Source organism: Pristiophorus japonicus, chromosome 2 (assembly GCF_044704955.1).
Source record: "Pristiophorus japonicus isolate sPriJap1 chromosome 2, sPriJap1.hap1, whole genome shotgun sequence".
Taxonomy (NCBI): Eukaryota; Metazoa; Chordata; class Chondrichthyes; family Pristiophoridae; genus Pristiophorus; species Pristiophorus japonicus.
Genome location: NC_091978.1, coordinates 101,990,729 through 102,016,279, shown reverse-complemented (window position 1 = coordinate 102,016,279; position 25,551 = coordinate 101,990,729). Strand labels below are relative to the sequence as shown.

Genomic DNA, 25,551 nt, shown 5'->3' with positions numbered 1-25,551 from the left:
CGGTGCCGTGGTACAAGCCTCTATGGCCAGATAAGACAAAAGTTTGGACACCTCTGACGGGGAAGACACTCCAAGAAGAGATGTGTTGATGAACTAATGGAGCCATAATGACTTTTGCCAAATTAAGTTGCATTAACAGTATTGTGCAGATTTTGTGCAAAGTCTACTTGTGAATTATGTTCTTCACTTTCCTTTTATCTTTTAATTTCTTGATTTTTTTTTAGTATTTTAAGGTGTAAATTAACAGAGGCAGTGATTGAGTATTACAAAAACTTGTGCGTTTCAGACTTGGTTCAGTCAATCTTGAGGTCTTTTTCGAGTTTTATTTAGGCATGCAAATATTTTTTTTCATGATGTACTTGAAAGGAGGCGAGATGAAACACTACAGACAGGTGCTCTTTGATGTGAAACTGAGAGGTGCAGTCACCAGACTTTGAAAGAGTCACTTCCAAAAAGAAACCTAATGCCACATTTTAAATTTTGGTTGCAAAGATTGGCAAAATATATAAAAGGAGAAGCTGAATGAATAAACACCTGTTTTAAAATAAAGCCAAGTGGGAATTTGCTCTGATTCAAGGAAGTGATGAGTTTAGGTGCCAATTCTAAAATGTAAGTGAATTGGCAACCAAAATAGTTTAACTGAGGTTAATGAATATAATATGCTTCATGTCATTTGCTGCATTGTGTTTTAATGTATTGAGCATACAATACCGGTTTCTCAAAATGCCCTGTGGTGAAGTAATTACCAAGCCATCTTAGGCATTGAGTATTGGGATACTTCCTCCAGTACGTGAGGGTGATTTGCATCCTGCTGGATTGGATGTCATTGCAAGTATTTGTCGCCTTGGCTATAGGATGATGCATGTTTTGGGAGGCAAAATTGCACAGTATCCAAGGTTTTATACTGAAATAGAAGTATGAGTTTACAGAAAACATCATGGAACATATGCAAATAGTGTGCTGTCACATTTCAGAAACCTTTTCAGTTGACTGAATAGCCATCTATTTGTGTAAATGAAGCTGTTACCTTTATTCCCCTCTTTCAAGAGTAATTCTCCTCTTCTCCCCTCTCCCCATTTGTCTTCAACAACAACAACTTGTATTTATATAGTGCCTTTTAATGTAGTAAAAAGTCCCAAGGCATTTCACAGGAGTATCATAAGACAAAACACTTGATACTGAGCCACATAAGGAGAAATTAGGCCAGATATCTAAAAGCTTGGTCAATGAGGTAGGTTTTAAGGAGTGGTCTTAAAGAAGGAAAGAGAGGTTTAGACAGGGGATTCCAGAGCTTAGGGCCTAGGCAACAGAAGATACGGCCACCAATGGTTGAGCGATTTATAATCAGGGATGCTCAAGAGGGCAGAATTGGAGGAGCGCAGATATTTCTGTTGTGGGGCTGGAGGAGATTAGAGAGAGGGTGGGATGAGGCCACGGAGGGATTTGAAAACGAGGGTGAGAATTTTGAAATTGAGATATTGCTTGACTGGGAACCAAGTGAACATAGGGGTGACAGGTGAACAGAACTTGGTGCTGTTAGGACGTGGGCAGCCGAGTTTTGGATGGCCTCAAGTTTACGTAAGGTAAAACGTGGGAGGCCAGGCGAGAGTGCATTTGAATAGTCAAGTCTAGAGATAACGAAGGCATGGATGAGGGCTTCAGCAGCAGATGAGCTGTGGCAAGAACGGAGACAGGCGATGTTATAGAGGTGCAAATAGGCGGTCTTAGTTATGCTGTGTATATGTGGTCGGAGGCTCATTTCAGGGTCAAATATGACACCACGGTTGTGGACAGTGTGTTTAAGTATCAGACAGATGTTGGGGAGAGGGATGATAGTGGCTAGGGAACGGAGTTTGTAGCGGGGACTGAAAACAGTGGCTTCGGTTTTCCCAATATTTAATTGGAGAATAATTCTGCTCAACCAGAACTGGGTGTCGGACAAGCAGTGACCATTGAAAGACCGTGGAGGGGTCGAGAGAAGTGATGGTGAGGTACAGCTGGATGTTGTCAGCATACATGTGGAAACTGAAGCTGTGTTTTTGGATTATGTCGCCAAGAGGCAGTATGTAGATGAGAAATAGGAGATGGGTGGGTGGGGGGGGGGTGCTAAAGGAAGGTCTTGGGAGACCAATGCTACATGCCATCCATGGCTGAATAAATGGGTTTTCATAGATTTTTATTTGCGGTGTTCTGAAACTGGTGCAGAAATAATTATTAGACAGTATTACAGTTGTACAGGGCCTTGGTGAGGCCACACCTGGAGTATTGTGTACAGTTTTGGTCTCCTAACTTGAGGAAGGACATACTTGCTGTTGAGGGAGTGCAGCGAAGATTCACCAGACTGATTCCCGGGATGGTGGGACTGACCTATCAAGAAAGACTGAATCAACTGGGCTTGTATTCACTGGAGTTCAGAAGAGTGAGAGGGGACCTCATAGAAACGTTTAAAATTCTGACGGGTTTGGACAGGTTGGATGCAGGAAGAATGTTCCCAATGTTGGGGAAGTCCAGAACCAGGGGTCACAGTCTAAGGATAAGGGGTAAGCCATTTAGGACCGAGATAAGGAGAAACTTCTTCACCCAGAGAGTGGTGAACCTGTGGAATTCTCTACCACAGAAAGTTGTTGAGGCCAATTCACTAAATATATTCAAAAGGGAGTTAGATGAAGTCCTTACTACTCGGGGGATCAAGGGGTATGGCGTGAAAGCAGGAAGTGGGTACTGAAGTTTCATGTTCAGCCATGAACTCGTTGAATGGCGGTGCAGGCTAGAAGGGCTAAAAGGCCTGCTCCTGCACCTATTTTCTATGTTTCTATGTTTCTATGTATTTGACTAGAGACAAGATGTTGAGATGGTTTGTCTTTATCTTGCTATTATTTAAAATGTCACTTGCCCCTTTGGTGGTTAAAAAATTCTCCATCTGTCCAAATATAGATTTCACCAATGAATCACAGAAATTGTGAAAAGATTCCTGAAGCATGGAGCTAAATGATAGGTACATTTCACGTGGTGTATTTTGCAGTCTCGCACGTTTTCTCTTCTATTTCAGAGTGAAATCTTGTGTTCTGTATATTTTCCCTCCTAGTGAGAATGAAGAACTTGGTGAAATTAGTATTAGTTAAGAAATTGTCCTGGAGAAATTAACGGGACTAAGTCAACAAATCAACTGGACCTCATGGGATAGTGGATGCATTGGTTTTAATCTACCAGTATTCCCTATATTCTAGAACGGTCCCTGAGGATTGGAAGGATGCAAACATTACCTCGCTATTCAAGAAAGGAGTGGGGAGAGAAAATTGAACTATAGACCAGTTAGCCTAACATCAGTCGTAGAGAAAATGCTCAAATCCATTATTAGGGATGTGGTAACAGGGCACTTCGAAAATCATATCATCGGGCAGAGTTAGCATGGATTTTTGAAAAGGAAATCGTGTTTGTCAACTTAGTTTTTTGAGATTGTAACTAGCAGGATAGACAAGGGGCAACCCGTAGATGTAGTGTATTTTGATTTTCAGATAGTATTCGCTATTATTACACACAGGGCACATGGGATATGCGGTAATGTATTAGCATGGATTGAGGATTGGTTAATGGACAGAAAACAAAGTAGGAACATATGGATTATTGTCGAGTTGGCAGGCTGTAGCTCGTGGGGTACCGCAAGGATCAGTGCTTGGGCCTCAGCTATTTACAATCTATATCAATGACTTAAATGAGGGTTCAAGTTTGCCATCTATACAAAGTTAGGTGGGAAATAAAGCTGTGAGGAAGACAGAGGTTAAGTGAGTGGGCAAGAACATGACAGATGGAATATGTGGAGAAGTATGAAGTTACCTGGTTTAGTAGGAAAAATAGAAAAGCAGAATATTTTTTTAAAATGTTGAGATTGGGAAATTTTGGTATTCAGAGTGACCTGGGTGTTCTTGTACACGAATCACTGAAAGTTAACATGCAGGTATAGCAAGCAATTAGGAAAGGAAATGGTATGTAGCCTTTATTACAAAGGGATTGGAGTACAAGACTAAAGAAGTCTTACTACAATTATGTAGGGCTTTGGTGAGATGACACCTGGAGTATTGTGTAGTTTTGGTCTCCTTAGCTAAGAAAGGATATACTTGCCTTAGAGGGAGTGCAACAAATGTTCACTCGACTGATTCCAGGGATGAGGGGATTGCCTTATGAGGAGCAATTGAGTAGACTAGGCCGACATTCCCTGGAGTTTAGAGGAATGAGAGGTGATCTCATTGAAACGTAGAAAATTCTTAGAGCTTGACAGGGTAGATGCTGGGAGGATGTTTCCCCTCGCTTGGGGAGTCTAGAACTATGGGTCATAGTCTCAGAATAAAGGGTTGGCCATTTAGGGCTGAAATTGGGAGAAATTTCCTCTCAAAGGGTTGTGAATCCTGAAATTCTCTTCCCCAGAGAACTGTGGATGCTCAGTTGTTGGGTATATTCAAGGCAGAGATAGATTAGATTTCTGGATATTAAGAGAATCCAGGGATATAGAGAGAGTGCAGGATTTTGTAGAGTTGAAGTAGAAGATCAGTCATGATCTTATTGAATGGTGGAGCAGGCTCAAAGGGCCAAATGGCCTACTCCTGCTCCTATTTCTTATGTAAGTGGTGTAATTCCCCAGCTAAGAAAGCAAAATGTATGGTATGAACTTTGTTTGCTATTAGCTGCTATTTAGGAAACAAATGTGCTGTTCTAGCTTTCTTTGGAGAATTGTAATAAGAGCAGCATTGTGGACTTGCTGCATCTTGGCTCTACTTTTAGTTCATAACACCAAAGTGCAGACTGGTAGTTCTGGAAGGCAAACGCCACATGGAAATTTGTTGCATCACATTCCAGCTGCCACTTCTTACAATATACAAAGGGCCAAAATATGGAGATCGGGCAGGAAAGTGGAGTTGAGGTCGGTGATCTTATTGAATGGAGGAGCAGCCTCAAGGGGCTGTATGGCCTACTTTTGCTCCTATTTCTTATGAGATGTTAAAATAAATGAAGCCTCGTGCTATAAGTGGAAAAGTAGTGAGGTTGATTTGTGAATAGGGTTTTCTTCTTTGGTATCTAATCTCTTTAATGCATTGTAGCTTCAACCGTGTATAATTTGGGCTCATTCTTCATTAAATATGAATATCAAATTGTAACAAACCAATATAATATCTACAGTTATAACGGGGAGAAGAGAATTAATAACACTTAATAATAATAATAATAATTAATAATAATTAATAACTTGTGAAGAGAATTATGGGAGGAGTTTGAAGTGATTTTTCTTTGTCAAAGGGATATAATAACTGTTCCTGGAATCCACAAAACAGGATCTTGCCTGATTCATACTATTGGTTATTTTAAAGTGACAGGTGGGCTGCCTCCATTGTTCTGAATGCATAGTCCTGTATAGGTGCAGCAAAACTGTTTATAATTTGTTATCTTGTGACATGACTTGGAAATCAATGTAACACAACAGGTATAATAACTTCAACATAAAAGAATCAAAATTCCTGATGTGCTCTCTCTGTGGTCTGTTGAGAGAGATGATGGCGTGTTGGTCTGAAAAATTCTAATCCTATTGAATCTATCCAAATAGCTGAAATTTGATTGGGAATAAAATGGTAATGCGGTGGAATCTATCAATCTAAAATGCGATGTATTGTGTTACCATCACCACCACCATTATCATCATCATCATCATCATCATCATCAATCCCTTGAACGAGGATGACTTGCTTCCACATGAGTCACACATGTTTCAATGAAGGACCCGATTTTCCAGTCCTGAACTCCAGTTGAAGGGGTGGAAGATGCCTGTGCGTGGATTTTTTTAACGTGGTGACCGTTGCACACCCAGCCACCACACTGGCTTGACAGAGCTAAGTCTTGGTCCAGTGGCAAGGGTTGAACCAGGATGACTGGAGACCTGCTCTGCTGCACGGACCTAGTGCGCGCACACATCGCAGTGTGGGATCGTTCCTCTATTCCCTCATTTACTGGTGCCCCTCCCCGATCCCCCCCCCCCATTAACAAAAACAGATTACTTGCTGTATCTGCATACTAACTTTTTGTGTTTCATGCACAAGGACCCCAGGTATCCATATACACTGCATCAAACGCACTACCCTCATTGAATTTTTTGAGAAGGTAATCAGGAGGGTCAATCAAGTTAGTCAGACACGACCTTTCCTCAACAAATCCGTGCTGACTGTCAGTGATTAATCCGTGTCTTTCTAAATGAAGATTTATCCTGTCCCTCAGAATTTTTTCCACCAATTTGCCCACCACCAAGGTTAGGCTGACTGGCCTATACTGATATTGGCAGACACACTATAAAAACAAGTTTGATATAGGGGACACTGTAATAACAGGAATGTGCTGATATAGGGGACACTGTGTAATAACAGGAATGTACTGATATAGGGGACCCTCTGTCAGTCAGAAAGCTAATATTGGTATCATTAGCTGACTGAAAAAAATTATGCTCAAGTTAATATACTTGGTGGTTTTCACAGTAGTAATGGACTTCCTGTGAAATTTCCACAGGCCCACCAAAATGTTCTTCTAAAATGCTGATAAACTTATTGGTGTTTCTGACCATGCAATGTATAATACAGAATTTGTTGTTTTATAGGTCCAAATCTGATGACTTGTCAACTGCTATTCTGAAGCAGAAGCACAGACCAAATCGATTAGTTGTTGATGAAGCAATTAATGAAGACAACAGTGTGGTTTCACTGTCTCAGGTATGCTAAATGTAGCACACAAATATCCAGTTAATCTTTTCAAGACCCAAAGCTAAACATCATCTTCCCAGTGTTTTTTCTTTCCGACATCTTTCGAAAGGTGCTGGAGTAGGTTCCAAGGGTGCAAGTAGCCCTTTCTCTTGAGTAGTCATTCTTCATGTGTGATCTCTAATATTGGCACGCTGCTTTTTTTGGGAGGTGTTGTGGCTAAACTTAATCTTGTCCTCACCAGATGTCAGCATGCACATATTTTCAATCCATAGGATGCCATGGTTTGATAGGATGCACGTTCAGTTTAGCTCATGCAACAGTCGTGAATGTGGACCATTTTAATTTGTTTGGCTCAGTACGACTCTGCAATGCTCATTGTGCTATACGGAGGCAAATAAAACATTTTTATGGACAAAATAATAAATGCTATAATTAGGGGTAGGTAAGATCTTACAAAGCTGTTTAATAATGTATAATGACAAAAAGCAATTTCTTTAAGTTGTGATGCACAACAGTGTGGAACAGGCTGGATGGTCTTTTCCTGTCTGTCATTTTTGTATGTTTAAACATTTCCGAGGTGTTGGATAAGGATCATATTTTGATAGCTGGCAGATCAATGTAGCAGATATACAAGGAAAATTTGGTTGGTAGTATTCAGTTGTGATTAAGGTAATATTTTATTTGAGAGACTATCGCAGAATTTGGGTAAAAAAGAAGCAAAATAGGATGGGGAAGACTTTGTATAAAGTACCCCTCTAGCTCTCCTTTTATAATAGAAATATGGAGATCTATTTTTTTTTAACCCATCAACTTTTAGTCTGGTATTTTCACTCCCATAGAGACCCCTATCTTGGGTATTCACTTGTCCACAGCTGTTGCAAAGTCCTGGTTCTTAGAAATGCCAGAATATTCCTTCAATTTCTTTTGAATCAGTGCTTGGTACCAGGGATCTGAGCCAAGAAAGTACTAAAACGGTAGGTTTCCTTTTTTAAATTAAAAAAAAAATACAGATTATAGGTGTTCCCTTTCATAAAATAAGCTATTTAGGACAGTGTTTCTTTCATAAAGGTTTTTTTTGGCAAAGGAATAGGATTGGGGGTCATGTATCACTTGTCAATATCATGCACCAATGCCGGAATTGTACATTTCTTGATCCCATCTTGCTTGCATAAAGTTGTATATGGTTGCTAAATTTTAAGTTGCTGCAATGCCTTTTCAACTGTGTACAATTTATATGAAACATCAGAAGTGTGCATTGTATTGCTATTGCTTACTTAATGACAATGCGTAAGTTAAAAGTTCAAGAAAATTAGAAGGTAGCCATTTGAAGAATGAGGAGAAGCTGAGTACAAATAGTTTGATGCTCATTACTGGAAAAGCAACTTTTAGATAATTCAGTTCTCACACCATCCTCTGTACTCCTCCTCCAGTGCTTTTGTTTATTTTTTGCTTGTACATTTGAGCGCCCACCACTAACTAACAAACGTAGGTCCCCTGCAGTCAGAATCAGGGGAAGTCATAACAGGGAACAAAGAAATGGCGGACCAATTGAACAAGTACTTTGGTTCGGTATTCACTAAGGAGGACACTAACAACCTTCCGGATATAAAAGGGGTCAGAGGGTCGAGTAAGGAGGAGGAACTGAGGGAAATCCTTATTAGTCGGGAAATTGTGTTGGGGAAATTGATAGGATTGAAGGCCGATAAATCCCCAGGGCCTGATGGACTGCATCCCAGACTACTTAAGGAGGTGGCCTTGGAAATAGCGGATGCATTGACAGTCAACATGATGTGCTGCTGTGTTATACTTTAAAACCTGGAGATGTTCAATGCTATTGCATCTTGCATGAAAGATATTCAGTGGCTCTAAACTGCTGGAGATAGAATGATCCAACCTCAGACGTTTGTACAGCAGCAATTCCCGTTTATCCCGATTCTCTGCTTCCTGTCTGCCAACCAGTTCTCTATCCACGTCAGTACACGACCCCAATACCATGTGCTTTAATTTTGCACACCAATCTCTTGTGTGGGACCTTGTCAAAACCCTTTTGAAAGTCCAAATACACCACATCCACTCTACCAGTTACATCCTCAAAAAATTCTAGAAGATTTGACGAGCAGGATTTCCCTTTCATAAATCCATGCTGACTTGGACCGATCCCGTCACTGCTTTCCAAATGTGCTGCTATTTCATCTTTAATAATTGATTCCAACATTTTCCCCACTACTGATGTCAGGCTAACCGGTCTATAATTACCTGTTTTCTCTCTCCCTCCTTTCTTTAAAAAGTGGTGCTACATTAGCTACCCTCCAGTCCATAGGAACTGATCCAGAGTCGGTAGACTGTTGGAAAATGATCACCAATGCATCCACTATTTCTCGGGCTACTTCCTTAAGTACTCTGGGATGCGGACCATCAGGCCCCGGGGATTTACCGGCCTTCAATCCCATCAATTTCCCTAACACAATTTCCTGACTAATAAGGATTTGCTTCAGTTCCTCCTTTTCACCATACCCTTGGTCTCCTAGTATTTCCGGAAGGTTATTTATATCTTCCTTCCTGAAGACAGAACCAAAGTATTTGTTTAACTGGTCTGCCATTTCTTTGTTCCCCATTATAAATTCACCTGAATCTGACTGCAAGGGACCTACGTTTGTCTTCACTAATCTTTTTCTCTTCACATATCTATAGAAGCTTTTGCAGTCAGTTTTTATGTTCCTGACAAGCTTCCTCTCATACTCTATTTTCCCCCTCCGAATTAAACCCTTTGTCCTCCTCTGCTGTATTATAAAATTCTCCCGGTCCTCAGCTTTGTTGCTTTTCCTAGCCAATTTATATGTCTCTTCCTTGGATTTAACACTATTTTTAATTTCCCTTGTTAGCCACGGTTGAGCCACCTTCCCCGTTTTATTTTTACTCCAGTCAGGGATGTACAATTGTTGAAGTTCATCCATGTGATCTTAAATGTTTGCCATTGCCTATCCACCATCAACCCTTTAAGTGAAGAAAACGCTAGTGTGAGTTGTGTACAGACCACCAAACAGTAGTAGTGAGGTTGGGGACAGCATCAAACAAGAAATAAGGGATGTGTGCAATAAAGGTACAGCAGTTATCATGGGCGACTTTAATCAACATATTGATTGGGCTTACCAAACTGGTAGCAATGCGGAGGAGGAGGATTTCCTGGAGTGTATTAGGGATGGTTTTCTAGACCACTATGTTGAGGAACCAACTAGAGAGCTGGCCATCTTAGACTGAGTGATGTGTAATGAGAAGGGACTAATTAGTAATCTTGTTGTGCGAGGCCCCTTGGGGAAGAGTGACCATAATATGATAGAATTCTTTATTAAGATGGAGAGTGACAGTTAATTCGGAAACTAGGATCCTGAACTTAAGGAAAGGTAACTTCGACGGTATGAGGTGTGAATTGGCTAGAATAGACTGGCAAAGGATACTCAAAGGGTTGGCGGTGGATAAGCAATGGCAAACATTTAAAGATCACATGGATGAACTTCAGCAATTGTACATCCTGTCTGGAGTAAAATTAAAACTGGGAAGGTGGCTCAACCATGGCTAACGAGAAATTAAGGATAGTGTTAAAACCAAGGAAGAGGCATATAAATTGGCTAGAAAAAGCAACAACCTGAGGACTGGGTGAAATTTAGAATTCAACAGAGGAGGACTAAGGGTTTAATTAAGAGGGAAAATAGAGCACGAGAGGAAGCTTGCAGGGAACATAAAAACTGACTGACTGCAAAAGCTTCTTTAAATATGTGAAGAGAAAAAGATTAGTGAAGACAAACGTATGTCCCTTGCAGTCGGATTCAGGTGAATTTATAATGGGGAACAAAGAAATGGCAGACCAATGGAACAACTATTTCAGTTCTGTCTTCACGAAGGAAGACACAAATAACCTTCCGAATGTACTAGGGGATAGTGGGTTTAGTGAGAAGGAGGAACTGAAGGATATCCTTATTAGTCAGGAAATTGTGTTAGGGAAATTGATGGGATTGAAGGCCGATAAATCCCCAGGGCCTGATAGTCTGCATCCCAGAGTACTTAAGGAAGTGGCCCTAGAAATAGTGGATGCATTGGTGATCATTTTCCAACACTCTATTGACTCTGGATCCGATGGACTGGAAGGTAGCTAATGTAATACCACTTTTTAAAAAAGAAGGGAGAGAGAAAACGGGTAATTATAGACCGGTTAGCCTGTCATCAGTAGTGAGGAAAATGTTGGAATCAATCATTTGAGGATGAAATAGCAGCGCATTTGGAAAGCAGTGACAGGATTGGTCCAAGTCAGCATGGATTTATGAAAGGGAAATCATGCTTGACGAACTTCTGGAATTTTTTGAGGAAGTAACTAGCAGAGTGGACAAGAGAGAACCAGTGGATGTGGTGTATTTGGACTTGTGCGGGACCTTTTGACAAGGTCCCGCACAAGAGATTGGTGTGCAAAATCAAAGCACATGGTATTGGGGGTACTGACGTGGGTAGAGAACTGGTTGGCAGAGAGTCGGGATAAACGGATCCTTTTCAGAATGGCAGGCAGTGACTAGTGGAGTGCTGCACAGGGCTCAGTGCTGGGACTCCAGCTCTTTACAATATACATTAACGATTTAGATGAAGGAATTGAGTGTAATATCTCCAAGTTTGCAGATGACACTAAACTGGGTGGCGGTGTGAGCTGTGAGGAGGAAGCTAAGAGGCTGCAGGGTGACTTGGACAGGTTAGGTGAGTGGGCAAGTGCATGGCAGATGCAGTATAATGTGGATAAATGTGAGGTTATTCATTTTGGGGGCAAAAACACGAAGGCAGAATATTATCTGAATGGCGGCAGGTTAGGAAAAGGGGAGGTGGAACGAGACCTGGGTGTCATGGTTCATCAGTCATTGAAAGTTGGCATGCAGGTGAAGAAGGCAAATGGTATGTTGGCCTTCATAGCTAGGGGATTTGTGTGTAGGAGCAGGGAGGTCTTACTGCAGTTGTACAGGGCCTTGGTGAGGCCTCACCTGGAATATTGTGTTCAGTTTTAGTCTCCCAATCTGAGGAAGGATGTTCTTGCTATTGAGGGAGTGCAGCGAAGGTTCACCAGACTGATTCCAGGGATGGCTGGACTGACGCATGAGGAGAGATTGGATCAATTGGGCCTTTATTCACTGGAGTTTAAAAGGATGAGAGGGGATCTCATAGAAACATATAAGATTCTGACAGGACTGGACAAGTTAGATGCGGGAAGAATGTTCCCGATGTGGGGGAAGTCCAGAACCAGGGGACATAGTCTTGGGGTTAAGGGGTAAGCCATTTAGGACTGAGATGAGGAGAAACTTCTTCACTCAGAATTGTTAACCTGTGGAATTCCCTGCCGCAGAGAGTTGTTGATGCCAGTTCATTGGATATATTCAAGAGGGAGTTAGATATGTCCCTTACGGCTAAAGAGATCAAGGGGTATGGAGAGAAAGCAGGAAAGAGGTACTGAGGGAATGATCAGCCATGATCTTATTGCATGCGTTGCAGGCTCGAAGGGTTGAATGGCCTACTCCTGCACCTATTTTCTATGTTTCTATCACTCGCCAGTCTATTCTAGCCAATTCATGTCTCATACCATCGAAGTTACCTTTCCTTAAATTCAGGACCCTAGTCTCAATCAACTGTGTTGCTCTCTATCTTAGTAAAAAATTCTACCATATTATGGTCACTCTTCCCCAAGGGGCCTCGCACAACAAGATTGTTAATTAGCCCTTTCTCATTACACATCACCCAGTCTAGGATGGCCAGCCCTCTAGTTGGTTCCTCGACATATTGATCTAGAAAACCATCCCTAATACACTCCAGGAAATCCTCCTCCACCGCATTGCTACCAGTTTGGTTGGCCCAATCTATATGTAGATTAAAGTCGCCCACGATAACTGCTGTACCTTTATTGCATGTGTCCCTTCTTTCTTGTTTGATGCTGTCCCCAACCTCACTACTACTGTTTGGTGGTCTGTACACGACTCCCACTAGCGTTTTCTGCCCTTTGGTATTGCGTAACTCCACCCATACAGATTCCACATCATCCAAACTAATGTTCTTCCTTACTATTGCATTAATTTCCTCTTTAACCAGCAATGCCACCCCACCTCATTTTCCTTTCTGTCTATCCTTCCTAAATGTTGAGTTCCCAGCCTTGGTCACCATGGAGCCATGTCTCCATGATGCCAATTACATCATGCCCGTTAACTGCTAACTGTGCAGTTAATTCGTCCACCTTATTACAAATACTCCTCGCACTGAGGCTTGTCTTTTTAACACACTTTGCCCCTTTAGAATTTTGCTGTAATGTGGCCCTTTTTGCTTTTTCTCTTGGTTTTCTCTGCCCTCCACTTTTACTTTTCTTTCTATCTTGCTGTGTTTATGCTAATGTAAATAACTCCGACTCTTTGGGGCTATACCTGGCACTGAGATTGATCCCATCTTGCTTGCATAAAGTTGTATATGGTTGCTAAATTTTAAGTTGCTGCAATGCCTTTTCAACTGTGTACAATTTATATGAAACATCAGAAGTGTGCATTGTATTGCTATTGCTTACTTAATGACAATGCGTAAGTTAAAAGTTCAAGAAAATTAGAAGGTAGCCATTTGAAGAATGAGGAGAAGCTGAGTACAAATAGTTTGATGCTCATTACTGGAAAAGCAACTTTTAGATAATTCAGTTCTCACACCATCCTCTGTACTCCTCCTCCAGTGCTTTTGTTTATTTTTTGCTTGTACATTTGAGCGCCCACCACTAACTAACAAACGTAGGTCCCCTGCAGTCAGAATCAGGGGAAGTCATAACAGGGAACAAAGAAATGGCGGACCAATTGAACAAGTACTTTGGTTCGGTATTCACTAAGGAGGACACTAACAACCTTCCGGATATAAAAGGGGTCAGAGGGTCTAGTAAGGAGGAGGAACTGAGGGAAATCCTTATTAGTCGGGAAATTGTGTTGGGGAAATTGATAGGATTGAAGGCCGATAAATCCCCAGGGCCTGATGGACTGCATCCCAGACTACTTAAGGAGGTGGCCTTGGAAATAGCGGATGCATTGACAGTCATTTTCCAACACTCCATTGACTCTGGATCAATTCCTATAGAGTGGAGGGTAGCCAATGTAATGGCACTTTTTAAAAAAGGAGGGAGAGAGAAAACAGGGAATTATAGACTGGTCAGCCTGATCTCAGTAGTGGGTAAAATGATGGTATCAATTATTAAGGATGTCATAGCAGCACATTTGGAAAGAGGTGACATGATAGGTCCAAGTCAGCATGGATTTGTGAAAGGGAAATCATGCTTGACAAATCTGGAATTTTTTGAGGATATTTCCAGTAGAATGGACAAGGGAGAACCAGTTGATGTGGTATATTTGGACTTTCAGAAGGCTTTTGACAACGTCCCACACGAGATTAATGTGCAAAGTTAAAGCACATGGGATTGGGGGTAGTGTGCTGACATGGATTGAGAACTGGTTGTCAGACAGGAAGCAAAGAGTAGGAGTAAATGGATACTTTTCAGAATGGCAGACAGTGACTAGTGGGGTACCACAAGGTTCTGTGCTGGGGCCCCAGCTGTTTACACTGTACATTAATGATTTAGACGAGGGGATTAAATGTAGTATCTCCAAATTTGCGGATGACACTAAGTTGGGTGGCAGTGTGAGCTGCGAGGAGGATGCTATGAGGCTGCAGAGCAACTTGGATAGGTTAGGTGAGTGGGCAAATGCATGGCAGATGAAGTATAATGTGGATAAATGTGAGGTTATCCACTTTGGTGGTAAAAACAGAGAGACGGACTATTATCTGAATGCTGACAGATTAGGAAAAGGGGAGGTGCAACGAGACATGGTACATCAGTCATTGAAGGTTGGCATGCAGGTACAGCAGGCGGTTAAGAAAGCAAATGGCATGTTGGCCTTCATAGCGAGGGGATTTGAGTACAGGGGCAGGGAGGTGTTGCTACAGTTGTACAGGGCCTTGGTGAGGCCACACCTGGAGTATTGTGTACAGTTTTGGTCTCCTAACCTGAGGAAGGACATTCTTGCTATTGAGGGAGTGCAGCGAAGGTTCACCAGACTGATTCCCGGGATGGCGGGACTGACCTATCAAGAAAGACTGGATCAACTGGGCTTGTATTCACTGGAGTTCAGAAGAATGAGAGGGGTTCCTCATAGAAACGTTTAAAATTCTGATGGGGTTAGATGCAGGAAGAATGTTCCCAATGTTGGGGAAGTCCAGAACCAGGGGTCACAGTCTAAGGATAAGGGGTAAGCCATTCAGGACCGAGATGAGGAGAAACTTCTTCACCCAGAAAGTGGTGAACCTGTGTAATTCTCTACCACAGAAAGTTGTTGAGGCCAATTCACTAAATATATTAAAAAAGGTGTTAGATGAAGTCCTTACTACTAGGGGGATCAAGGGGTATGGCGAGAAAGCAGGAATGGGGTACTGAAGTTGCATGTTCAGCCATGAACTCATTGAATGGTGGTGCAGGCTCGAAAGGCCGAATGGCCTACTCCTGCACCTATTTTCTATGTTTCTATGGGCCCAAGTTTCCACAAGAAAACGGCGCCTAAAAAAATCCTCGGTATTCTCCACCTACTTACAGGGTCCTCTGGCCCTTGGCGCAGCCAGCACGAGCTGTGGGGGGGGCGGAGCCAGGTCCCGGCGTTGAAAACAGTGCCGGGACCTCTGCACATGCGCGCTACAGTCGGCACGCAAGTGCAGTAGCTCCAGGCACCGAACTGTGTGGGAGGGGCCCGAAGCACGCAGCCCCTAGCCCTGGCTGAATGGCCTCACTGGGGCTGCGTGGATAAGGCTCCTTGCACGGGCAGCTCCTGCTCCCCGCCCCCGACAAGACCTGACACCCGCATCCCCCCCGCCGACACGACCCGACACCCTCTCTTTCCCCCCCCGACCCAAGACCCGACACCCGCACCCCCGCCACTGGACCCCCTCTCTCTCTCCCTCCCCTCTCTCTCTCTCCCTCCCCTCTCTCTCTCTCCCTCCCCTCCCTCTCTCTCCCTCCCCTCCCTCTCTCTCCCTCCCCTCCCTCTCTCTCCCTCCCCTCCCTCTCTCTCCCTCCCCTCCCTCTCTCTCCCTCCCCTCCCTCTCTCTCCCTCCCCTCCCTCCCTCTCTCCCCCTCCCTCCCTCTCTCCCCCTCCCTCTCTCTCCCTCCCCTCCCTCTCTCTCCCTCCCCTCCCTCTCCCTCCCCTCCCTCTCTCTCCCTCCCCTCCCTCTCTCTCCCTCCCCTCCCTCTCTCTCCCTCCCCTCCCTCTCTCTCCCTCCCCTCCCTCTCTCTCCCTCCCCTCCCTCTCTCTCCCTCCCCTCCCTCTCTCTCCCTCCCCTCCCTCTCTCTCCCTCCCCTCCCTCTCTCTCCCTCCCCTCCCTCTCTCTCCCTCCCCTCCCTCTCTCTCCCTCCCCTCCCTCTCTCTCCCTCCCCTCCCTCTCTCTCCCTCCCCTCCCTCTCTCTCCCTCCCCTCCCTCTCTCTCCCTCCCCTCCCTCTCTCTCCCTCCCCTCCCTCTCTCTCCCTCCCCTCCCTCTCTCTCTCTCTCTCTCCCTCCCTCCCCTCTCTCTCTCTCCCTCCCCTCTCTCTCTCTCTCCCTCCCCCCTCTCTCTTCCCTCCCTCCCCTCTCCCTCCCTCCCCTCTCTCTCCCTCCCTCCCCTCTCTCTCCCTCCCTCCCCTCCCTCTCTCTCTCTCTCTCCCCTCCCCTCTCTCTCTCTCCCCTCCCTCTCTCTCTCTCTCCCCTCCCCTCTCTCTCTCTCCCCTCCCCTCTCTCTCTCTCCCCTCCCCTCTCTCTCTCTCCCCCTCCCCTCTCTCTCTCTCTCCCCTCCCCTCTCTCTCTCCCTCCCCTCCCCTCTCTCTCTCCCCCTCTCTCTCTCCCCCCCTCCCCCCTCTCCTCCCCCCCTCCCCCCTCTCTCTCTCCCCCTCCCCCCTCTCTCTCTCCCCCTCCCCTCTCTCTCTCTCTCTTCCCCCTCCCGCTCAGCGGCACGAACGGCTGCAGAATTCTCCCTGGCTGAAGCACTTTCACACAGGTAGGAAGATGGTTTATTTAATCTTTTCTTGGCTTATAAATGTTTATTCAGGTTGGATTTATTTGTATAATATTTGTAGAAGTATAAATAAGGATTTATTGTCGAATTTAATGAGTTCCCTTCTCCCCCCCCCCCTCCCCCCCTCCTCATTCTGGACGCCTAATTTGTAACCTGCGCCTGATTTTTTTAATGTGTAGAACAGGTTTTTTCAGTTCTACAAAAATCTTCACTGGCTCCATTCTACTTTAGTTTGGAGTACATTTTCACTGTGGAAACTTTCAAATCAGGCGTCAGTGGCCGGACACGCCCCCTTTTGAAGAAAAAATTCTGTTCTAAACTAGAACTGTTCTCCCTGACTAGAACTGTAGAAAAAAAAATGTGGAGAATTGCGATTTCTAAAATAGTCCGTTCTCCACCAGTTGCTCCTAAAAATCAGGCGCGAATCATGTGGAAATTTGGGCCCATTGTTTCTACCTGTATGTGAAGTAGATCAAATAATGTTTTTAATCTGAATTGTTGATCAATGGCTTTTACTGTGGACTCTTGATACTCGTGCAATTGTCTATTCATTCTGATTTGTTAATTGTCCACCCAACATCATTGGATTGTTGAGGCTAGCATGCTCTGTTCCCATTTGAAATGATGAAATTACAATCCATGATAAATTTACAGTGAAGATGTGCTGTATTCAACCAGACAGTATTATTTGCATTGCTGGCTTTATTCGGTTTTGCTGTAACTGAGAATTTCAGTCTTAAACTGTAAAATATTAATCTACTGTAATTTAGTGCCATTTTATCTGTCTTTATTTTCTGTTTTATTTGTATTTCCCTTTTTCCACTTGCTCACCTGCTTCGTTCTCCCCTCACCCACCCCAGGATGTCGCCGTGCATCACAACTCTTCCAACAAATAGCATTCCAACTTCCACATATTGCTCACTTTGTATGAATTTGGCTAGCATGCACAAATTCATTCTATAGCTAGAACAGCAGTTCTTTTGTTATTGCTAAAAGAAAAAAAAGTTGGCATTATGTGAATTGTAATCTATTTTGTTCGACCATAGAAAATTTTCACCCCAGAAATATCCTATAAAGTTATTTGACGTTGTATAGAAATATTACAGGGGCACTGTTTCAGTGGAAAAATGCAAGTGAATGAAAAGCTGTAAGCAAAACACTGCTGTGAAATGCCATTATCCTTTTGAATGTTGACAACTGATGCATGACTCTTCTCATCCAGTTCCAAATACTTGAGGACTTTTTTATGACAAAGTATTTACAAGTTATTGTAAGGATGGCATCACATGATTTGTGTTAATTTTTTGTGATAAGCTATTAAATAAACACAAGAAATAAAGTATTACAAATAGTTAATGTCCACTGTCTTCAAGTTATTATTGGAGAATGCTCACTCCAACCAATTTTTTTGGAAGCTATTCAGAAATTTATACTGCAACTTGCTTATTTAAATGAAGACAAATCGATTGTAAGCAATTTCTCAAGTTTGACATTTCTTTCACCTTTATAAAAAAAAATCTTGCTAGGATTGCCATAGTGTACATCCGATCTGTCCAGCATATGATTTGTCTGGTATACTTGTCAATGTGCATATTTCTGTCACACTTCCATGGCTCCAAATTCATATTCACAAAACAAAATTTACAACTGAACAAGTAGGGAACTAATGCTAGGATAGGAACATGCCTTTAAGAAAACTGAATCTAAAATGCAAAGTCACCAATGCTGCCCTTTTTTCCCCCAAAAAAGTAAGCCGACCATAATGCTCTAAATTTTTGAAATTCCTTTTGGCCATTATCTTGTTTTCTCCACTAAGCTGAGCAGTTCTGACTAGAAATACAATTTGTAACAATTTTTGTAAGTACCAAATCATCATTAAACTTATCTATATAGTAACATGTTCTGTATTTGAAATGCCTATGATGTTTTCAGTTAGAAGTTTATAGAAACACAGAAAATAGGTGCAGGAGCAGGCCATTCAGCCCTTCTAGCCTGCACTGCCATTCAATGAGTTCATGGCTGAACATGAAACTTCAGTACCCCCTTCCTGCTTTCTCGCCATACCCCTTGATCCCCCGAGTAGTAAGGACTTCATCTAACTTCCTTTTGAATATATTTAGTGAATTGGCCCCAACCACTTTCTGTGGCAGAGAATTCCACAGGTTCACCACTCTGGGTGAAGAAGTCTCTCCTCATCTCGGTCCTAAATGGCTTACCCGTTATCCTTAGACTGTGACCCCTGGTTCTGGCATTCCCCAACATTGGGAACATTCTTCCTACATCTAACCTGTCTAAACCCGTCAGGATTTTAAACGTTTCTATGAGGTCCCCTCTCATTCTTCTGAACTCCCGTGAATACAAGCCCAGTTGATCCAGTCTTTCTTGATAGGTCAGTCCCACCATCCCGGGAATCAGTCTGGTGAATCTTCGCTGCACTCCCTCAATAGCAAGAATGTCCTTCCTCAAGTTAGGAGACCAAAATTGTACACAATACTCCAGGTGTGGCCTCACCAAGGCCCTGTACAACTGTAGCAACACCTCCCTACCCCTATACTCAAATCCCCTCGCTATGAAGGCCAACATGCCATTTGCTTTCTTAACCGCCTGCTGTACCTGCATGCCAACCTTCAATGACTGATGTACCATGACACCCAGGTCTCGTTGCACCTTCCCTTTTCCTAATCTGTCACCATTCAGATAATAGTCTGTCTCTGTTTTTACCACCAAAGTGGATAACCTCACATTTATCCACATTATACTTCATCTGCCATGCTTTTGCCCACTCACCTAACCTATCCAAGTCACTCTGCAGCCTCATAGCATCCTCCTCGCAGCTCACACTGCCACCCAACTTAGTGTCATCCGCAAATTTGGAGATACTACATTTAATCCCCTCGTCTAAATCATTAATGTACAATGTAAACAGCTGGGGCCCCAGCACAGAACCTTGCGGTACCCCATTAGTCACTGCCTGCCATTCTGAAAAGTGCCCATTTACTCCTACTCTTTGCTTCCTGTCTGACAACCAGTTCTCAATCCACGTCAGCACACTACCCCCAATCCCATGTGCTTTAACTTTGCACATTAATCTCTTGTGTGGGACCTTGTCGAAAGCCTTCTGAAAGTCCAAATATACCACATCAACTGGTTCTCCTTTGTCCACTTTACTGGAAACATCCTCAAAAAATTCCAGAAGATTTGTCAAACACTATTTCTCCTTCACAAATCCATGCTGACTTGGACCTATCATGTCACCATTTTCCAAATGCGCTGCTATGACATCCTTAATAATTGATTCCATCATTTTACCCACTACTGAGGTCAGGCTGACCGGTCTATAATTCCCTGTTTTCTCTCCCTCCTTTTTTAAAAAGTGGGGTTACATTGGCTACCCTCCACTCGATAGGAACTGATCCAGAGTCAATGGAATGTTGGAAAATGACACTCAATGCATCCGCTATTTCCAAGGCCACCTCCTTAAGTACTCTGGGATGCAGTCCATCAGGCCCTGGGGATTTATCGGCCTTCAATCCCATCAAATTCCCCAACACAATTTCCCGACTAATAAAGATTTCCCTCAGTTCCTCCTCCCTACTAGACCCTCTGACCCCTTTTATATCCGGAAAGTTGTTTGTGTCCTCCTTAGTGAATACTGAACCAAAGTACTTGTTCAATTGGTCTGCCATTTCTTTGTTCCCCGTTATGACTTCCCCTGATTCTGACTGCAGGGGACCTACGTTTGTCTTTACTAACCTTTTTCTCTTTACATACCTATAGAAACTTTTGCAATCTGCCTTAATGTTCCCTGCAAGCTTCTTCTCGTACTCCATTTTCCCTGCCCTAATCACACCCTTTGTCCTCCTCTGCTGAGTTCTAAATTTCTCCCAGTCCCCAGGTTCGCTGCTATTTCTGGCCAATTTGTATGCCACTTCCTTGGCTTTAATACTATCCCTGATTTCCCTTGATAGCCACGGTTGAGCCACCTTCCCTTTTTTATTTTTACGCCAGACAGGAATGTACAATTGTTGTAATTCATCCATGCGGTCTCTAAATGTCTGCCATTGCCCATCCACAGTCAACCCCTTAAGTATCATTCACCAATCTATCCTAGCCAATTCACGCCTCATACCTTCAAAGTTACCCTTCTTTAAGTTCTGGACCATGGTCTCTGAATTAACTGTTTCATTCTCCATCCTAATGCAGAATTCCACCATATTATGGTCACTCTTCCCCAAGGGGCCTCGCACAATGAGATTGCTAATTAATCCTCTCTCATTACACAACACCCAGTCTAAGATGGCCTCCCCCCTAGTTGGTTCCTCGACATATTGGTCTAGAAAACCATCCCTTATGCACTCCAGGAAATCCTCCTCCACCGTATTGCTTCCAGTTTGGCTAGCCCAATCTATGTGCATATTAAAGTCACCCATTATAACTGCTGCACCTTTATTGCATGCACCTCTAATTTCCTGTTTGATGCCCTCCCCAACATCACTACTTCTGTTTGGAGGTCTGTACACAACTCCCACTAACGTTTTTTGCCCTTTGGTGTTCTGCAGCTCTACCCATATAGATTCCACATCATCCAAGCTAATGTCTTTCCTAACTATTGCATTAATCTCCTCCTTAACCAGCAATGCTACCCCATCTCCTTTTCCTTTTATTCTATCCTTCCTGAATGTTGAATACCCCTGGATGTTGAGTTCCCAGCCCTGATCATCCTGGAGCCACGTCTCCGTAATCCCAATCACATCATATTTGTTAACATCTAATTGCACAGTTAATTCATCCACCTTATTGCGGATACTCCTTGCATTAAGACACAAAGCCTTCAGGCTTGTTTTTTTTTTATGCCTGTGAGAAACTTAAGGCTTAAGTTGATGCAGGCTCCCCAACTTATCACTGTTAGCTGAAGAAACTCAAGCTGACAGGCTATAAAAGACTTGGGGCTAGAATTTCCCCAAAGCCCGCCAGTGCCCGATGGCTGCCCCAAAAAACCGCTAATGCTGGGAAGATTATCGCCGGCGCAAACTTCCGGGAAATATATTTTTTAAAATCTGCCCAGTGTAAAATATGGGCCTTTCACCCCAATCTGGGCATAAAAGTGCAATTTCGGCTAGATTTGGTAGTGCCTAAAGAAAATGAGCGATAAATTTAAAAATCTATAAAAATTTACCCCGAGGCTGCAGGTTGGGCCTGACACGAGAAAGAAAAAAATAATTTTTCAAAAAACCTAACTGAAACATCAAAAAAACATTCCCAGCACACTTAAATCGCCCCAACAGGTTTTGAAAATAAATAGTAACAAACCAATCACTTACCTTTTTCTTGCAGACCTGCTTATCTACTGATCCTTGTGGGTGTTTCTTTTCATTTAAAAAAAATATTTGCCTATGAGTCCCCACTCAGCCAAAGATCGCGCCAGGCTGATCTGTGGACGCTGCACTCTGGCGGTCCGCTCCCCAGCGGTACTTTGAAACCACTGGCGTGGGGAATTTTTCGCTGACAGGACCTTGGTGAGACCGCACCTGGAGTATTGTGTGCAGTTTTAGCTAAGAAAGTATATACTTGCCATAGAGGGACTGCAGTGAAGGTTCACCAGACTGATTCCTGGGATGGCAGGACTGTCGTATGAGGAGAGATTGGGTTGACTAGCCCTGTATTCACTAGAGTTTAGAAGAATGAAAGGGAATCTCATTGTAACGTATAAAATTCTGACTTGGTTGGATAGATTGGATGTGGGGAGGATGTTTTCCTTGGCTGGGAAGTCTAGAACAAGGGGTCAGCCTCAGGATACCGGGTAGAAAATTTAGGACCGAGATGAGGAGAAATGTTTTCACTGAGGGTAGTGAACCTGTGGAATTCTCTACCACATAAGTCTATGGAGGCCAAGTCACTGAATACATTTAGGAGGGAGATCGATAGATTTCTAGACACAAAAGACATCAAGGGGTATGGGGAAAAAGTGGGAATATGGTGTTGAGATAGAAGATCAGCCATGATACATCGGTTAAAAAAAGGGATGAGATCCTACGAGACGAATTTAAGGAGCTAGGAGTTAAATTAAAAAGTAGGACCTCAAAAGTAATAATCTCGGGATTGTTGCTAGTGCTGTTGGTGAGGAGTTAAACTAATATGACAGGGGGATGGGAACCAATACAGGGAGACAGGGAAACAAAAAGGAAACAAAAACAAAAAACAGAAAAGAGATGAGTAAAAATGGAGGGCAGAGAAACCAAAGGCAAGAAACAAAAAGGGCCACTGAATATAAAAGGGCTGCAGGAGGGGTGAAAACTAAAAATCATGGTTTAAAAATGAGGATGAAAACACTACCTAAATGCACGCAGCATTCGAAATAAAGTAAATGAGTTGACGGCACAAATCATTACAAATGGGTATGATTTGGTGGCCATTACAGAAACATGGTTGCAAGGTGGCCAAGACTGGGATTTAAACATACAGGGGTATCTGACGATTCAGAAAGATAGGCAAGAAGGGAAAGGAGGTGGGGTAGCTCTGTTAATAAAGAATATCAGGGCAGTTGTGAGGGATGATATTGGCTCCAATGAACAAAATGTTGAATCATTGTGGGTGGAGATTAGAGATAGTAAGGGGAAAAAGTCACTGGTCGGCGTAGTTTATAGGCCCCCAAATAATAACTTCACGGTGGGGCGGGCAATAATCAAGGGAATAATGGAGGCATGTGAAAAAGGAACGACCGTAGTCATGGGGGATTTTAACCTACATATCGACTGGTCAAATCAAATCGCAGGGGGTAGCCTGGAGGAGGAATTCATAGAATGCATACGGGACTGTTTCTTGGAACAGTATGTAAGAGAGCCTACAAGGAAGCAAGCCATCTTGGATCTGGTCCTGTGTAATGAGACAGGAAAAATAAACGATCTCCTCGTAAAAGATCCTATCTGAATGAGTGATCACAGTATGGCTGAATTTGTAATACAGATTGAGGATGAGGAAGTTGAATCAAAAACGAGGGTACTATGCTTAAACAAAGGGGACTACAGTGGGATGAAGGCAGAGTTGGCTAAAGTAGACTGGAAACAAGGACTAAACGGTGGCACAATTGAGGAACAGTGGAGGACTTTTAAGGAGCTCTTTCATAGTGCGCAAAAAAAATATATTCCAGTGAAAAAGAAGGGCGGCAAGAGAAGTGATAACCAGCCGTGGATAACCAAGGAAATAAAGGAGAGTATCAAATTAAAAACCAATGCGTATAAGGTGGCCAAGGTTAGTGAGAAACTAGAAGATTGGGAAAATTTTAAACGACAGCAAAGAATGACTAAGAAAGCAATAAAGAAAGGAAAGATAGATTACGAAAGTAAACTTGCGCAAAACATAAAAACAGATAGTAAAAGCTTTTACCGATATATAAAACGGAAGAGAGTGACTAAAGTAAATGTTGGTCCCTTAGAAGATGAGAAGGGAGATTTAATAATGGGAAATGTGGAAATGGCTGAGACCTTAAACAATTATTTTGCTTCGGTCTTCACAGTGGAAGACACAAAAACAATGCCAAAATTTGCAGGCTACAGGAATGTGGGAAGGGAGGACCTTGAGACAATCACTATCACTAGGGGAGTAGTGCTGGACAGGCTAATGGGACTGAAGGTAGACAAGTCCCCTGGTCCTGATGAAATACATCCCAGGGTATTAAAAGAGATGGCTGAAGTTATAGCAGATGCATTCGTTATAATCTACCAAAATTCTCTGGACTCTGGGGAGGTACCAGCGGATTGGAGAGCAGTTAATGTAACGCCTCTGTTTAAAAAAGGGGGCAGGCAAAAGGCAGGTAACTATAGGCCGGTTAGTTTAACATCTGTAGTGGGGAAAATGCTTGAAACTATCATTAAAGAAGAAATAGCGGGACATCTGGATAGGAATAGTGCAATCAAGCAGACGCAGCATGGATTCATGAAAGGGAAATCATGTTTAACTAACTTACTGGAATTCTTTGAGGATATAACGAGCATGGTGGATAGAGGTGTACCGATGGATGTGGTGTATTTAGATTTCCAAAAGGCATTCGATAAGGTGCCACACAAAAGGTTACTACAGAAGATAAAGGTACGCGGAGTCAGAGGAAATGTATTAGCATGGATCGAGAATTGGCTGGCTAACAGAAAGCAGAGAGTCGGGATAAATGGGTCCTTTTCCGGTTGGAAATCAGTGGTTAGTGGTGTGCCACAGGAATCAGTGCTGGGACCACAACTGTTTACAATATACATAGATGACCTAGAAGAGGGGACAGAGTGTAGTGCAACAAAATTTGCAGATGACACTAAGATTAGTGGGAAAGCGGGTTGTGTAGAGGACTCGGAGAGGCTGCAAGGAGATTTGGATAGGTTAAGCGAATGGGCTAAGGTTTGGCAGATGGAATACAATGTCGGAAAGTATGAGGTCATCCATCTTGGGGGAAAAAAAACAGTAAAAGGGAATATTATTTGAATGGGGAGAAATTACAACATGCTGTGGTGCAAAGGGACTGGGGGGTCCTTGTGCATGAATCCCAAAAGGTTAGTTTGCAGGTGCAGCAGGTAATCAGGAAAGCAAACGGAATATTGGCCTTCATTGCGAAAGGGATGGAGTACAAAAGCAGGGAGGTCTTGCTGCAACTGTATAAGGTATTGGTAAGGCCGCACCTGGAGTACTGCGTGCAGTTTTGGTCACCTTACTTAAGGAAGGATATACTAGCTTTGGAAGGGGTACAGAGACGATTCACTC

General features: G+C 43.2%; 1 protein-coding gene across 1 annotated transcript in view; it reads left to right on the top strand.

Annotated features, from left to right (window-relative positions):
• The window catches only part of vcp (valosin containing protein), a 68,037-nt gene that overhangs the window by 3,958 nt on the left and 38,528 nt on the right, over positions 1–25,551 (top strand). Inside the window, exon 2 of the mRNA XM_070868424.1 lies at positions 6,632–6,743. Coding sequence (XP_070724525.1) covers positions 6,632–6,743 — 112 coding nt within the window. The remainder of the gene's footprint in view (positions 1–6,631; positions 6,744–25,551) is intronic.